Source organism: Electrophorus electricus, chromosome 20, assembly GCF_013358815.1.
Source record: "Electrophorus electricus isolate fEleEle1 chromosome 20, fEleEle1.pri, whole genome shotgun sequence".
Classification (NCBI taxonomy): domain Eukaryota; kingdom Metazoa; phylum Chordata; class Actinopteri; order Gymnotiformes; family Gymnotidae; genus Electrophorus; species Electrophorus electricus.
This window is the reverse complement of record NC_049554.1, coordinates 12,223,536-12,241,263: the sequence shown is the minus strand read 5'-3', so window position 1 is coordinate 12,241,263 and position 17,728 is coordinate 12,223,536. Positions and strand designations below refer to the sequence as shown.

At 45.2% G+C, this 17,728-nt stretch overlaps 1 protein-coding gene across 1 annotated transcript; it reads right to left on the bottom strand.

Moving 5' to 3' along the window:
- Positions 1 to 130: 130 nt before the first annotated feature.
- On the bottom strand, positions 131 to 16,918 carry grm6b (glutamate receptor, metabotropic 6b). The gene is made up of 10 exons (XM_027003037.2): positions 16,361 to 16,918; positions 9,921 to 10,137; positions 9,590 to 9,725; positions 9,141 to 9,295; positions 8,336 to 8,476; positions 7,706 to 7,906; positions 5,666 to 5,805; positions 4,840 to 5,463; positions 3,965 to 4,276; positions 131 to 2,170 (listed from the first exon to the last, which is right to left on the bottom strand). Exons 1-10 carry the CDS (start codon positions 16,916 to 16,918, stop codon positions 1,931 to 1,933), a joined length of 2,724 nt encoding a protein of 907 aa, XP_026858838.2. The 3' UTR covers positions 131 to 1,930.
- Between the last annotated feature and the right edge of the window lie 810 nt (positions 16,919 to 17,728).

Below are 17,728 nucleotides of genomic sequence, written 5' to 3'. Positions count from 1 at the left end.
TGACATAAACAAGCCACAAAAGAGAGATCCTGACCATTAAGTACAAACTGAGTGGATAATCTCAGCAGTGTTTCAGTACACCTTTTATTGAGACATGCATACAACAAATCTTTATTTAAGTTTGTGTTTTCAAGCAGAACAAACATGACATCCATGAAACACACCTAGGCTGGGCTAACCTGCTTGAATCCTGATTTTGACTGGCCACATAAAACAGAATCTGCTTGGTCTTGCAGGTGCCTGTAGGACAGACAGACGTGCTGCATGGAATAGCATTACATGCAAATTACATTTAAATTTGCATGCACATTACCGTAGCTAATGTCAATATCCCAGCTAGGTGAGGTGAACTAGATGTTTAACACTAAATGCAGAATCCAGAACTCTGCCTGTACTCTTAGAAACATGCAAATGTAATGAAAGAAAAGCAGAAGATTTCAGTAACATATAATTAATATTGAAAGATTTAGTCAGCAAATTATTTAGCAGGTTAAATGACACAAAATATACATAAAATAATCAAGAGGCTTAATGTTACAGTCCATATTTAAGCCAATACTGCACACAGTATGAAGTGTGTAGATACATCTGTGGGTGAAGTCTGAAAAGAGAATTGTTCTGGACCTACATGCGATGCTTTTATTCACAATGGCATTAATATGAGATCTGATGTTAAGCCTATAATATGTTTTATTGAATATATAATATATACCACATGAGGCTGTGATTATTGTGTCTACATGTAGTTTTGTTTAACCTGAACATTGACATCGGTTTTAGGTACTGGTGTTGTCAATTGTAAAAAGGTTACTTTTGGGAGATTCACATGCCTGAATATTCCAGAGGAAGACCTTCTAGTCAAAAACTTTCATTGCTGAATTTCTAACAAAAGGTTATATCGACCCACACTCAGGTGTATTAGGTATATGTGAAGGAATCTTATTTTTCTTTATGTGATTCTAATTGTGCCCTGCACCATTCAGTTTTGTATTTGCACATACTCCCATAATTAATGTTTTTGGTTTCATTTTGTACCACAAGAGAGCGCCCTTCACTGCACTGAGGTAGATAATAACGCCGTTTTTAATAAACACCCAAAAGAACACGCTATACTGCAAACCCTTTGAAATGAACAACAAAATGCTTGTTTCCTTTACTAGCAAAGTCATGGCACAATCTGACAAGATCTTTTTTTTTAATATCAAACGAATGTGGGTATTTGTTCATTTTCACTCACTTCTTACAAGCTACAAGCTGATGGCTCTCCCAGATGTATAAAACATAATTGATCAGAGGCTCAAGGTTACGAGAAAAACATATGGACTCCCTGAGAGGTGTGTTTGATTCAGTTGTGGAAAAAAAGGGCTTACATCAGCAAAATATTTGGGGATGCCGGACACATAGTTCATGCAGATCTCTGAAAACGGTTGTAAAGGTTAAAATCAGAACTACAGCTTAACTGGTGCTGGAGCATGCAGAGAGGTATAGAAAGGAAACACATTTTTACATTTTTTGCATTTTTACATCTCCATACTGACCAAAGAAATCCATTAGTCAAGATATTTCTATTTTTGTCCATATCATTTTCAAAGCTCTGACTCATTTCTCCCAGATTTTTTTTTTTTTTCGTCATCAACAGTGGCCCAGGGTCTCAAAATCTCTATTCCGTCCATTTGATGAACATAATCACAGTGCACAAGACTCGGCGGAGTACCGTCTGTGGCCTGTCTTAAACCGTCCAGGTCACCGACCCACACAGGGGCCCATTCTGGCACAGGTTCTAGAAAAGAACCTCAGGTGCTTATAGAGGCAAAAGACAATGATTTAAAACTGTGCTTCCTTAACAGAACAAAGAAACAACAAAACAAAGGAATAATAATCATTTTTAAAAATCGACCGTCTCGATTGGAAATGCCGAGAGCTGCAGCGTTCACCGAGGTCTCTCCGCGTCCCCTCGGATGTCCCCGTTCTGCTTCTCGCTGGCCTTGTGCGAGAGGCGCGTGGAGACGGTGGCGGCCTGCACCACGGACTTGAAGCTCCGCTTCCGCTTCTGCATGTTCCGCTCCGGGTGGAAGACAATCACGTAGACCTTGGGGATGTAAAGCATTCCCAGGGACACGGTGGCACTCAGACTCATGGACACGGTCAGCGTGGTGGTCTGGATAAACATCTGGAACGAGATGGGCGAGATTTAGAGGGGCCGTGTCTTACACAACGTATGACTGAGACATCAGCGCGGGGATCCCTACAGCGCAGTTTATGTTCTAGTCCGCCGGACTTTCCAGAGAAAGAGGAAGCTGGAGCCCATTTCTCCTGGCTAACGGCAGCTAGCAGCAGGCTAGCTAGCTAGCTCAGCTCACAACAAACCGTGTCGGTGAGCGCGAGCGATGACGATCTTGCCGGAGAAGAACCCGCCCGCCGCCGCCGGTGCGACCGACCGCGCCGACGACCCAGAGACAATTTAGTTTGTGTTAAACTAGTGCATAAGGCCCACACACCCCTTGTCTCTTGGCACTGGCAAGTTGCCTTTCAGCATAGCAACAAGCAGAAGTTGTGTTAGGAGTAACATTATTCATCACAATCACATGGAGGAGAAAGTCCCACATAAACAAATAAACAGTCTTTGTTGCTTTATGTGGCTAGAAAGAAAAGCGGAACCAGGTGAGGTATTTATATCCGATCAAACCCGCCTCCTTTTCTGTCCTGTGTGTCATGGCGATGTATTCGCCGAGGGTGGGCGATTGGTCACTGCCTGTTAAATTGACCAAGCATGGGGTGAAAAGGAACGAGCCTAGAGGTGATTTGCCCCTGAGTGCACCCTGCCCTGAGTCATTTCTCATGGGAGTTTGTCGCCACGCTCTGGGATAGAGCTCTGGCCCGTCGGGGGGCAGCTCCGCACGGCCCTTTGCTGAGATGCACCGCCAATCCTCCACAATAGACTGTGGGCCCGATGAGAGGCGCTGGCTTAGCAGCTGATAGAATGTGCGCGTGTCCGGGCAGACCGGTGCGTTGACATGTAACTCATTCATATATAACAAGCAGCGAGAACACATGCAGACCTCTGTAGGTTGAATACATTTCCACACAAATGCAGCTTATAAAATCCCCTGATATTTTACAAGGCTCAGACTAGACCGGATATTGCTTCGCGGTGTCGTCGTGATATGAAGATCCCGGTTCGTTGTGGTTTATGTCAGAGAATCTCACTGTGTGATGGGACACGTCCCTCAGAGAGGTAAATGTGTGTGGCAATGGTGAGAAGGCGTCTGGTGTTGGGGCTGGTGGTCAGGGCAGGTTTGCTGACTGGAAGACCAGGTTCAAGACTGGGTTTGCTGACTGGAAGACCAGGTTCAAGATCAGCCCTTCGGCAGCTGGAGCAGGCACGACTGAACAAGAAAAACAGACGCTCCTCCTCCGCCTGCTTTAATTTCCATCCTTTTCATTCCGGAGAGGTGAAAACACTGAAAGAGCACCTCAGGCAAAGGTGCTCCGTGACTCACTGGCTACTAACAGCCTCTTTTCTTATCCACAATGCCGCCTCCTTTATAGGTCCAGCTGCTTTAGAAGAGCAAACATCCCCTGGAGGGATTTGAAGGGGGGGGGGTTAAAGTTAGCAGTGCGTATTTGTGTAGCATTGTGTATTCGCAATATAAACCCGACGAGATTGGAAATGGCTCTGACCCTAGTCCACTAATGAAAGAAGCTCGATTTCCGTTGCTGGACAGGTTAACCGGTGTTCCGCGCTCTCTGCCTTTTATAAACTAATGTGCTTTAAGCATAAATACCTGAAATACCGAACACCTCTTTTTATTATTCCCACAATACTAATAAACACTCATCAAATCCATGCCCCCATCCAGATCCACAATACTGAAGTAAAAAATCAAGACATGGTAATATTCGTATCACGGGCAAAGCCACGAATCACGTCTTCGGCGGCATGGTGAAGGGAAGCGCCACCTACCTTCTCTGTGGACTGCGCCGTGCCGAAGAAGATGGGCACGAAGGCCAGCCAGATGATGCAGGTGGTGTACATGGTGAAGCCGATGGGCTTGGCCTCGTTGAACGTCTCCGGGACGCCACGGCTCTTGACGGCGTACACCGTGCACGTGACCATCAGCGCCATGCTGTAGCTGAGGCAGCCAATCAGAGACAGGTCGGACATGTCACACTTCAGGATGCCTCGTGCCAGCTCCGGGTTGGGGGGGTGCAGCTCCTCGAAGTCGATTATGGTGTGGGGAGGTACGAGAGCGAACCAGATGAAAATCCCTAGCAGCTGAGAGAGAAAACAGGATCCATATGAGAACAGACAGCACTGTTAAATTGGATTACGGATTTAATGAAATAACGTCTGTGTGATGGATCGGTATATAACTTCATATTAGCACGGAGAGAGAAACTTCAGTCCCACCCCTCCGAATGACAAAAGGGTAACAGGATAAGTCTGGAAGGGGGATTGTTCACTGTAACGGCAATGCGCTCGCTATCTGAGCTGACGTCTTCAACAGACTGACTAGACCGTCAGGCAGAGCGCAGCATTTCACAGTTAGCACCTTCTTAATGAATTATTGAGTGGAGGAAAAGTCCGTAGACAGGAATAGGAGGACAAAAGTATGAACTCAAGTGTCCTGAGCGTGGAACCGACCAAAAAAATGATCAGGTTGCTGTGAACTGCTATGACGGAACCCTTTTGGAATACAACACCTCAATAATGATCAGTAATCAGCTTCAGTGATCATCAACTCGTCACTGTTATTACATTATTGTTGGTTTTTAAGTGAAAATACTGAACTTGGTCAGAAAGGACTAAGCTTGGAGGCTGAAGTGGGATCTGCGGACCTGCGCCGAGATCAGGAGGGAAGTTATGATGAGTTGCGAGGCAGGGCTGATGAACTTGGGGGGTGTCACCGACTTCTTGCCCCGCTCGAAGATGCGGTAGATGCGGTTGGTCTTGGTGAGCATAGCCGAGTAGCTGACGCACATCCCCAGGCCGAGCAGCAGCCTGCGCAAGGCGCACACCGTCACGCTCGGCTCGGCCATCATCAGGAACGTGATGAGATAGGTGAGGAAGATGCCCACCAGCAGCACGTAGCTGAGCTCCCGGCCGGCCGCGCGCACGATGGGCGTGTCGTTGAAGCGGACGAAGGTGACGATGACTCCCGTGGTGGCCAGGATGCCGAGCATGGCCAGTACGACGGGCACGACGGCCCAGGGCGAGGTCCACTCCAGCTTGATGATGGGCGTGGGCCGGCAGCCCGCACGGTCGGGCGTGGGCCGCGTGTCGAACGGGCACGTCTCGCACGTGAACTCGTTGAGGAGGTGCTGGTAGCCATCGCAGAGCTCACAATGCCAGCAACACAGCATGCCCTTCACCATCCTCTTCCTCTCTCCTGGCCCGCAAGGGAAGCTACAGACAGAGTCCGGTGCCTGCCTCTCACCCCCAGGCCACTGCATCTCCTCGGTCTGGAAGAGAGAGAGGAAAACGGACTCTAGTGCTGAAGAACCGTCACAATAGTGACATGCCACCCCATCATCTCCGAGATGGCACCAACATGTCATGTGACCAAGGTAAAATTTTAACATGGGCATAATCCCACAAACACCACGTCCTAATTACTGCAAGCGTCCTACGTCCGAAACACCCGCAGTAGGGATGGATGCCTACGTTGAGCCGTAGGTGGTTCGTCCACTGGCCAATGACCTTGTAGCCGGCGATGGTGCTGTTAGACATCTGGTACTGGAAGATGTCGTAACGGCCTGGAGCATCTCCGTTCTCATTAAACATCACTCCAGTGCCTGCACTGCCTGGGGAACCAATACACATCAGGCTTTTAGCAGCATGCAAGGAGAAGGAGCTTATTTAACACACACGCACGCACGCGCGGTCCAACAGACATTGTGAGGCAAAAACGAGACAAGTAAAACATTTTAAGGCCAACATGAGTTCATCTGTCTGTGCTTTCTCGGGCCCCTCTGGCATTCACAGCTGAGAGGACATCCATCCATACAGGAAAGAGACAATCACAGTGAGGAAAATTCAATGGCTCGGCTGTTCATCAAAAGTTCAAGGAGCTGAAGAGATGGAAAGAAAAGGGCACTCGCACAGAAAGACGGCAGAGCAAAGCAAAAGAAGATGCCTCCGGGGAGACAAGGAATGAGAGACAGAAGAGAGAGAGAGAGAGACAGACAGAGAGAGAGAGAGAGAGGTACTCTTCAGCTGCAGTAGCGCATTAGTAGAGCTCGCCAGGCTATATGGGAGTAATGTCTTCAGACTGACCTCGCTACGCCACACACTCAGACCCAAACCTAGCCTTCCTCCTTAGGAAGCCTCATCCTCGGACTTCCGCTGTTCTCCTGTTCTCCCATTTTTTACCTTTTGAACATCTTTCTAATGAACTAATGAACACTAACAAATACAACTAGTCCCACTATGGAGACAAGACATGACATGCTAGTATTCTATGACTATCTGATATTCTGGTCATTTTCTACTACTCTTTGAGCTGCAGATCAGGGTACTTTTATGGGCACTCAGGAGACCTATTTGGCCTCAGACTGTTTCACTAAAACTCCTTTGACATTGTTTTTCAGTATTTTCCAAATAATTCTAAGTTAAAGAATTAACATCCTGTGGCAATAATGAGTCAATAAATGCTTATTTACACCATGTCTTACTAAATCAATATATTACAGTGGTTCATTACTCCTCCCAAAAACCTTCACTCACTGTGGCTTTCAAAAACACAAGTATTATATATTTATAATTAATATGTAACCTCAAAACACAATTATTTTCTGTAATATTTGTTTTTTATTAATTTTATTTTCCTAATATTTTCTCCATTTAAAAATATGTATATTTTACATTTTATGTTATATATTGAATTTTATTTAATATTTTGTGTCCGATCTGTATCATGTAAAATGCTTTGTAATCTTGTTTGAACAGAGTGCCGCACAAATCAAACCGTGACTTGCCGTGCGAGGCAGGCAGGCGAGCTGGAAGCAGAAAACAAGTTTATTAGTGAATTAACAAAACAACAACAACAACAAACCAACAACAACAACACAGGGGAAGGGGACCAGGGAGCAGGTGGTAGTCTTGACTGCCTTGGCTCTGGCGTGGGCGTCAGTGTGAAGATTTGAAGCACTTATGGAGAGAGCTGGAGAAATGAACCTGTGGGTTTTAAAAAGCCCAATAACAGGTGTGTCTGGTTAGCATTCGGGTGTAGGTGAGCGGTGTTATGACAGGGTGGTGCGTAGCGAGCTCTGACCGTGCTTCGGGGTTTGTGGAGGTGTGTGTATTTGTGAGCATGTCTGAGTGCATGCTGCATCGCGCTTGGCTGGGTGTCTGCTGGGATGTGACATAAATACATGAATATTCAGGATATCTTAGTGCTGCAAGGATTTCGAAACAGCTGAAAAATCATTTTGTCTCATTACGTATTCACAAATAACAAGTACCTTAAAAAGTAAAACAGAGTACATTTTTATTAGTTTGATTAGATATAAACATTTCTTGGCAGTGGACTCTAAACTTTTAGTCCCTACTTCCTTTCCCATTGCCTTGTGCACAAACTCCCGGTCGTCTCATTCAGACCACCGGGAGTTTGTAGTTTGCCGCGTTCTCCGAGGTCTGCGCTCTCTACCACTGACGACCACTGTGCCTATCGCGCCCTCAACCCAGTAGAAACGCCGGACTCACCGTTGAAGTTGGCGGCCCGGATGTATTTGAGCAGCAGTCCTCCATCCACCGGATCCATCCTGCTACAGACGCCTGGGGCCCCCGGGCACAGGTCCGTGAGCATGTGGTGGAGTGCGTGGGCCATGGCATACACGGCGTCGATCACAAATTGCACCTTCCCCTCCTGCTCGTACGGCGAGTCCTTGCCGATCCGCTCCTCTCCTGGCCGGGACGGTGGGCGACACAGTGTGCTGCGTCACTGTCGTGCTTTACACTTAAACACGAGGAGGATCAATACAATATTTGCTGGGCGGAGCGTGCGGATTTGCCAGAGCATGCATACATACTGTTTCTGAGACATTTAAAGGCCAGATTAATCACACCAGAGCAAGTTTTCACCTACTAAAGAGCCTTTTGAATACATGTTAAACTACTCTAACCTACTAGATAGTATGTCCAGTCCATCTGTGTTCCTTTGATTAATGTTTTGTTCAAGTTCTCCTACCATTGGTCATAATAAGTGGTTGCTATTTTATATTCCACAGACCTTCTGCTTAAGACTGAATAACTATAAGCTCGTTGAGCTCCACAGGATAGCCAATGCGCCCAAATCCATTTGACGAATGGTTAAACTGCGAAGGCTCTCCTCACCTGTACATTTCCTCTGTCCACTGTCTAATTTAAGGCCAGGGCGTGTCAGTTTGCAGCCAAAGTTGTCCTCCCAGAACTCTGCGAACCACATGTTCCTCCTGTTGTTCTCCAAAGAGCGTGAGGTGAAGTACTGGTCGAAGCCTGCAAAAGCCGTACGCTTCAGCCAATAGCGTTCAACCCACTGGACCACACCTTGAAAACTAGCTCGGAAAGAACATTGATTTAGTTCCCAACCCCTGAAACCATGTGGTATCTTGTTAGATGATTCAATATTGAGGCAGGAATTTCTTGTCAAGGCTCATCCCTCCAGCCAATTTAGTGGAAGCGCTAACCTCTTGCCAGACAAGTGTGAAAGGGCACACACTCTCGCACCAGACAAGCTCATTGGAAAAGCATTTTCCAATCAATCAAAAATCATTTACAAATGCTTCTAATATCATATTAATGATATACCAGCTAACACCAACATGGAAAGATGTGTTGAATACATCAAGCTGTCAACAAAGTTAAGCAAAATGTTAGCATCTAGTTATAACCTCTATAGGCGACATTAAAGTCTTCATATCCTCTATAGATTAGATTAAAGTCTTCATATCCTCTATAGATTAGATTAAAGTCTTCATATCCTCTATATATTAGATTAAAGTCTTCATATCCTCTATAGATTAGATTAAAGTCTTCATATCCTCTATAGATTAGATTAAGGTCTTCATATCCTCTATAGATTAGATTAAGGTCTTCATACCCTCTATATATTAGATTAAAGTCTTCATATCCTCTATAGATTATATTAAGGTCTTCATACCCTCTATAGATGCCCTTTTGGGCAGGATGGTGACTGCACCCTCTGCCACATCTTCCTGGTTCAGGACAGGGGCAATTTTGGCTCCCCAGCTGTCAGATCCCACAAACAGGAAGTGACCTGTGAGATTGGCCCTCTTTGCAGCCTCAAGGACCCGCCTACAGTGGATAAGCAGAAAAACACACTGCCAGTGACCTCTGGATTTACTGGGTTATTGAAAAAATATTTCATTTTGAAATTGTTATTAAATATCATTATAAAATTGCATTAGAACATAGAAAGCGGGAGTAATCATAGACAAATCCACTGTGCCAAACACCCCTTTATCAGATTTTCTGGAGCTATTTCTGGAAATTATGATGTTGATAAAGAGATTTTTTTCCTATAACCATTAACTGTTTCATTACATCTTAAAGGGGGCAAATTCCTGAAAATTCCAGGAAGTTACTCACTTGATGTCGTCTTCATTAGCAAATATTATGACCACTCTGGCATTGGAGGTCTCCATTAGCCTTTTAATGATTTTGTCAAACTCTCCTGGTCGTGGTTCTCTAGGAATCCTAATGGACTGGGCTATGCACAGACCTCCTGGGTGGACACAAGCCACACACACACACACACACACACCAATGTGATGTCTCACATTTCTTTAGCACCATAAATAAGAGTTAACTATGATATTTTAACAATGATATATTCTTCTCAAATGCTCAATCGATCCAGACCAACATGCGGATCGCTTTCCTAAGTCAGACACCAAGCTTGTGCTGCTGGGTCCTGAACCTGCTTCTCTGGAGATCTGGAGGAAAGCGTCTACCCCACTCTCGCCGTAGCTGCCCTCTGATGCCAGCGTGGAGACGTAGTTCCAGCCCATGGCCCTCACGATGTCCACCATGGCCTGCGCTTGGAAGGAGTCCGGTGGCACCACCCGCGAGAAGAAGTCGTAGCGCGCATTGTCACTCAGCTCCGGGGCTGTGGAGGCGTAGCTGATCTGTGGGATCTGAAAGTCATGCCAAACTCTGATCAGACTCACTGCTTCACCCTAAAAAGAGGATCCCATTACAGATCTGTTGGGCTACAGGAGGTTTTTGTTAATCCTGCAAAGTTGATATTTTACCACAAACCTTACTGCATATAAACATTTGTTCTCGAATATAATTCTGTGCAAGAGTCTTAAGAGCTCAGAGGACTCTTGGTTTTACTGTTTCATAAGACAGAATGTGGCTTTTTAAAAAAAAGAATCCTGCATTTAAAAGCTGTGAAAGAGTAGGCCTAGACGCTGAAGTGTTGAAGCATGTAAATCGCTTGTTGACTATGCATGCAAATCGCTTTTATTAGGCAACGTGAAAAACCACATCACGCATATCAAAAACCTCTATTTTCAGTTTCATAGATTGCTCTGAGTGCTTTAAATGTTTTGAGTGTTTTTTGTTTATATAAATCACTTTGAATTACATTTGCATATGAAATGTTCAAGGCAAACAAACCAACCTTGTCTTTAGAGAGAGGGTGGGGTTGCCACTCATGTTCAAATGTCCCCTACGCATGTGTGATCATCATATCTTGTGAGCCGTCAGAATGACGTTGCGTTTTTTACATACTGCGCTAATTTTAAAATATATCAGTCAGTCGCAGAACAGAGCCGCTGCAGTAACAGCACGACCCCACAACCTGTGACTTCTGCTCCCCACTGCTGGCGTGGGGAAAAAGACTGTGACAGCAAGACGGAACAAGCAAATAAAGATCATTGGTCCTGGGAAAATGTATGAGAAGATTACTTTACTTTAATTATTTATTATTCCTTAGCAACGTAGCTGATGTCAAGGGGGGTTTGCATCAGTTGACGTCCTCTAAGAGGTTTGATGAGAAAGAGTGCAAAGACACAGAAAGAAAAACGTACACCCGGAGACCCAAACGTACACCCGGAGACCCAAACGTACACCTGGAGACACAAACGTACACCCGGAGACCCAAACGTACACCCGGAGACACAAACGTACACCCAGAGGCACGAGACACAAACGTACACCCGGAGACACAAACGTACACCCAGAGACACAAACGTACACCCGGAGACACAAACGTACACCCAGAGGCACGAGACACAAACGTACACCCAGAGACACGAGACACAAACGTACACCCAGAGACAGAAACGTACACCCAGAGACACAAACGTACACCCAGAGACACGAGACACAAACGTACACCCGGAGACACAAACGTACACCCAGAGACATGAGACACAAACGTACACCCAGAGACACAAGACACAAACGTACACCCAGAGACACAAACATACACCCAGAGACACAAATGTACACCCGGAGACACAAACGTACACCCAGAGACACGAGACACAAACGTACACCCAGAGACACAAACGTACACCCAGAGACACGAGACACAAACGTACACCCGGAGACACAAACGTACACCCGGAGACACAAACGTACACCCAGAGACACGAGACACAAACGTACACCCAGAGACACAAACGTACACCCAGAGACACGAGACACAAATGTACACCCAGAGACACAAACGTACACCCGGAGACACAAACGTACACCCAGAGACACGAGACACAAACGTACACCCAGAGACACAAACGTACACCCAGAGACACAAACATACACCCAGAGACACGAGACACAAACGTACACCCGGAGACACAAACGTACACCCGGAGACACAAACGTACACCCAGAGACACAAACGTACACCCGGAGACACAAACGTACACCCAGAAACACGAGACACAAACGTACACCCGGAGAGACGAGACACAAACGTACACCCAGAAACACGAGACACAAACGTACACCCGGAGACACAAACGTACACCCAGAGACACGAGACACAAACGTACACCCAGAGACACAAGACACAAACATACACCCAGAGACACAAACGTACACCCAGAGACACGAGACACAAACGTACACCCAGAGACACAAACGTACACCCAGAGACACAAACGTACACCCAGAGACACGAGACACAAACGTACACCCAGAGACACAAACGTACACCCAGAGACAAAAGACACAAACGTACACCCAGAGACACAAACGTACACCCAGAGACACGAGACACAAACGTACACCCAGAGACACAAACGTACACCCGGAGACACGAGACACAAACGTACACACAGAGACACAAACGTACACCCAGACACAAGACACAAATGTACAGGCAGAGACACAAGACACAAACGTACACACAGAGACACAAGAACGAGATGAGGAAAACAGCGTCTGTCAGATGATCTGAAAGGATTATAATTATATAAAGCACACTGAGAGAAAGACAAAGGTCATGAGGCAAGGTGGCCATTCCTCATACAATATATTTAATTCTGTTGGCTACATGCAGCATATGTTTGCCATGGCAAACTTAACTCTTTCCTGACCCACCACAACATTAAAGTTAAGACATGCAAGTGTTTCTATATATATTCACTACATTGAGAGAATAGTCTAAAGTATAAAGTACACTGTGTGCCTTCTGGAGCTCCTACCCAGCAACCCCTGCTAAGGAACAATAAACATGATGTATTTGTGGGAAGCTTAATTAGATCAATTAAACTCAAGTAACAGCCATAATGAGACTTTTCATCCAGATTTAGATTTTTGACATTGTAACAGTGCTGTAGGGTGAGGAAATCTTACCACCAAAAGACGGAGACATGAGGGACAGACCTATGACACTACAACACAGAAAATTAACGCCATATTAATCCATAACATAAATGAATGTTTTAATGTTTAACTTTTATGTTTAAATCTTTTATTACTTGCATTATTTAAGTATGGCATAGATTACAGAAGGAATGAAATTAATCTTTGCCACTCTTCAAAAGGAAAGGATGTGCTGAACACTGATACTGAAGCTGGGGTTTGTTTTTTTTGTTTGTTTGTTTTTGGTATTTTCATACTGTTGCAAACATGCAGACTGACGAACATGTAGGATGTGGACGTACTGTGGTTAGGTGAAGTGCAACGCGATACGTTGCACCAATGAAACACAAGATATTTCCTTTGACATGCATACAGCCCGGTGTCATGCTAAAAAAATATTAGGAAAATATGTCCCCAAATTCTATTAATCTGTAAATGCATATGCATTTTGACAGCTGCCTATATAGCTCATATAAACAATTAGATTTATTTACCTCAAACGTCTCGAGTAGCTAAATTAAACTTCTCTGATAAATTATTGTAAATCCCCCTCATACGTTCTTATTACTATATCTTTTAGGCTTATCATAATCAACTTTTCTCTTAGTCTAGATTATATTCTCTAAACATTAAAATTTGCAGCTATTAAATCATTCATTTAAAAAACTAGCCCCATGATATTTCCAGCTACAGGGCAATTTCAAACTAGCCCTTTATTTCCCACATACTAGAAAAAGCAGTTGTTACAATCTATTTGCAGACATATAATATCTGATTATTTATTTCATGTGGATTTAGACCACATCACAGCACTGAAACTATGCTAACAAAGGTAGATTATGATCTTTTAACATCCTCTGATAAAGGATGCGTCTCTTTTCTTAAACTTTTAGATCTTAGTGTTGCATTTTATATCACGCACCACAACATCTTACTGGACTGGCTGGAAACACTCATTAGAGGTGAAGCACTGTCCTGAATGAAATTTGACAGCTCACTACCAGTTTGACCTTGTACATAATGAATGCTCTGAGTTTACAAAGGTACAGTAGTGTTTCACAAGGGTCAGTACTGGGTCCTTTCTCATTATAAATGCTGTTGTTAGGCACAATTATTTCTATGCATTAACTTCCATTGTTACGCAGACAATATTCAGATGTATATATCTTCTGGTCCAGATGAGGACTGTACACCTAGCAAAACAGAGGACTGTGGAAAGGAAATTTAAAAAACTGGATGGCAACCAACTTCCTCCTTCTGAATTCCAGTAAGAGGTGTTACTGATTGGACCCAAAGCTAAAAGTAGTAAATTGTTCAATATTGTACAAAATGGGTTTTCAGTTGCACCAAAAACCTCTGTAAAAAAGGTAGGTATTAAAAAGACTTGAAGTTGAGAGACTCTGATCTCTCATTCGACACACATATGTAATGTTAATAAATCTGATGTTTATATAATATTGCTAAACTGAGAAATATACATTCCTGATCAGATGCAGAGAAATTGGTCCATTCTTTTATTTTAACAAGATTGGATTATTGTAATGGTCTTCTAATTGGTGGCTTTAAAAATCCTGACTTGTACAGAACGCAGCAGACAGAACAAATTACAAGAGCTAGAAGGGTTGACCACATTAATCCTCCTCTTCCAGTTCTGTACTGGTTCCCGTTTAAATTTTGAATCAACTTTAAAATTCTCTTTTTGAATGGTCTGGCCCCGTGCTGCCTGAGCAAACTCATCAAATTCTATAATCCGCCATGCTGACAGCGCTCTCAAAATCCCAGATTTCTGTCAGATCCTAGAATTAGTAAGATTACAGCCGGGGGAAGGTCCTTCTCCTATAAAGCCCTTCAGTTATAGAACAGCCTTCCGGCTTTAATTCACACACACTTAATTTTTAAAATCTGGATTATTTAGCCAAGCTTTTGGCTAGCTTTCTCTATATACGGTGCAGAGCCCAGGGCCCTCAATTATAGAGATTACTAGCAATCTGAGGCGTTGTCCAGCCACTTCGTGTGTCCACTTGGGTTTGTGACGTTGACGTGGGCGGGATGCAGAATCTCAGAGAACCCTGAGGACTGTGGTCACCCTCTGGCTCCCTTTTCTATTTCTGCTACTGATAAACCTGCCAGAGCCGCATGCTGATCACTGGCACACGTCTATTGCAAATGGACGGTTCATCTGTTGTTCTTTATCTTTACAGGTCCAACTACATCTTTCTTGTCTTATGTGCCTCTTGCTGCGGAGATGATGCCAACGCTGGACTAGAACTGCTCGTCGGCCACCGAGAGACGGACGCCGGCTCCAGGGCTGCCAGTAGATGAACCAATACTGTCGTGTTCATCCACCCACTCCATCGACGTCAACGGGTGCGGATACAGCCTGCCTACCCGAGACTCACTTGTGAAGCTGACTCCTATACTGAACTAGTTACATGCTGTATTAAAGCATGGTCTGGTCACAAGCTGAGCCGCCCACTACTGCTGCTGGCAGCAGGAGACAGTGTGTGTGTGTGTGGGGGGGGGGGGGGGGGGGGAGGTGTCCCCTCAGAGGGACAAACAGGCTGTGGAAGGCCTCTGTCTGAGTGTTCCTAAAGCCTGTGGAAGCGTTCTTCTCCCTGCACCACAGACATGGGGTAATCACCTCCGAAAGCTGCCCTCGGAAACAGCAGCCCCAAGCAAACATGAGCATCAAGGCTACTTTTTGCCCGATGGTTGGAGAGCAGTAGCCCAGTACTGCTAATGGGGTGTCCGCTCAGGGAGTGGACGAGGGCATGTTTCCACCAGAACCCAACGACACCGTCTTTATTTACAAGATACACATGCTTCCTTTTAAACAGCCCTAACTGAGATGCTCTGAACATCCCAGTGGTCATATATGCTAATAAGGCTCTGTACATGTTTACGCATGTAGCAAGATTTTTGCAATAATGAATATAAAATGACTCCGTGATAGGGAGCATGGAGCAAATCTGTTTATTAAAATTACGGAACAATACTTAGTTTTGCAGTGCTGATAATCTAATGGTGGTTCTTATATTTTATTAGCCAGAAATAACTCAATTCTCCAAAGACATTCCGAGTAATATGAGAAAAAATGAAAAACGAGAAGTGCTCTCTTTTAGGGAGCCCTTACTTAAGAGCCCGTGAGCTGAAATACTATCTGAACCTTTTAACAGCTCAGAACCAAATTAGTTACACTTCCTCTAGCGAGCTCCTGCAACATCGCTATCTCCAGTGCCTCGCCCGTCTCCCCAGGAAAGAGCAAATCTAGCAAATTGACTGTTTTGTTAGAGCTAGAGAATGAGTGACGCCACCCACCCTATTGGCCAATGAATGCATTTCGGCAAAATAACAAAACCACCGGAAATTAGGAAAAGCAAACGTGAGAGGACAGGTGGTGTGATCTGAACCTAATGTCAGGAGAGGTAGTGACAGGCCGAGGCATGACTGCAGCCTTCTCCTGGATAAACTCTCAACTCTCACCAATCTTAAAGTGAGTCAACTAATGAGTGCTGACACACTTCAGTAGTACCTCACCGCAAACAGGCGCAAGACGTTGGCCACCATGATGGACACGGAGCTGGCAGACGCCCCGATGACCCCAACCACGCGCTCCGGCTTGGGGACGATGGGCGGCTCTCCATTCGAGCATCGCACGTCCGACGTGTCTTTCTGGATGAGAGCCTGGACGAAGGTGAGCGACTGTTCCAGGGCGTATGTGTCCCTGGAGCAGGTGTCCAGGATCCGGGCGCCCAGTGTGACGTTGGGCAGCAGGTCCGGGTCGCTGTTGATCTGGTCCAGGGCGTAGAGCATGGCCTCCATGCGGTGTATGCCCTTCTCCTTCTTCAGCTCCCCACACGGGACACCCGCCAGGCCCCGGGCATGGATGGGGAAGAGTCCTCCGAGCGTGATGTCACCCTCCACCTTTATGGAGTGGGGTGGAGTGTCGACAGAAGCCCGAGACTCAGCGGGGAAGCCCAGCAGCAATGCCCACAGGAAGGGAAGCTGTGAAACCAGGGGCTGCCCGGTTGCCCTGCCGCGCCCATAGCTCTGGCGTGAGGCAGGAGTGTCCGGTGCTGCTGACGTGGTGGCCATGCCAGGTGGCAAGATCCTCGACTACTGTGGAAGGGGTTCTTGTCCGCTATCCATGACTCCTGTGGGGCCGGGTGGGGGGACGACAAACGGTCAAATGGCACGCATGCTTCTTAAAAACCAGTGCTGGCGTTTGGTGTGATATACATGCTGAATGTGTGTGACTATACAAGAAAAGGAAAGCTGATGTGGCTGCTTCTGAGGGACAAATGAACACAGAGATTAGGGCAAGGGCCAAATTTCCCAAAGTATTGTAAGATAATTTATGAGGCGGCAATGTCTGCCCCGTAACGAAGAAGAGGAACGAAAGGGAGAGGAAGAAAAACCTTTCTGTTAAAATAATTTTTCCTATTTGTATCCTGAAGTATCCAGACCTGAGCACAGAGGGAACGGATCTTGGAATCCTAGACGTCATTATTATTATTACTATTAATATCAGAAGAATGAAATGCAGCCTCATCACGCATTTTTCCGATTTAGATCTAAAGAGTTTATTAGCCAGACATCCGTTATCTGTCCTTATTTTGCCTGTCCAGCTCAGTCGGTTAATATAACCTCAAGACACAGATCAAACTCAAAGAACACATCACAGCACATTTTAGATGTGTTCACAGTAATGAAGAGGTTAAACTGATTCATTCCATTACACTGCCCTGTCTGCACTTTGTATTACTGCCTATGGACTAGCATATTATGCACTAGTATTTACTTAAACCATAGCAGCTCTGTTTATGTGCTTTGTAATTAGTAACAAATCATAATTGAATAATAACTTACATTTCAAACGCTATATATATATATATATATATATAT

Excerpts from the sequence above, each read along its gene's own strand:
- grm6b (XM_027003037.2), bottom strand. The coding sequence starts at position 16,918 with ATGGCCACCACGTCAGCAGCACCGGACACTCCTGCCTCACGCCAGAGC. Across the intron at positions 10,138-16,360 it reads ACGTCTTGCGCCTGTTTGCG|ATCCCACAGATCAGCTACGC; the intron begins GTGAGGTACTAC and ends CATGACTTTCAG. Across the intron at positions 7,907-8,335 it reads TGGACAGAGGAAATGTACAG|GAGAGGAGCGGATCGGCAAG; the intron begins GTGAGGAGAGCC and ends CGTCCCGGCCAG.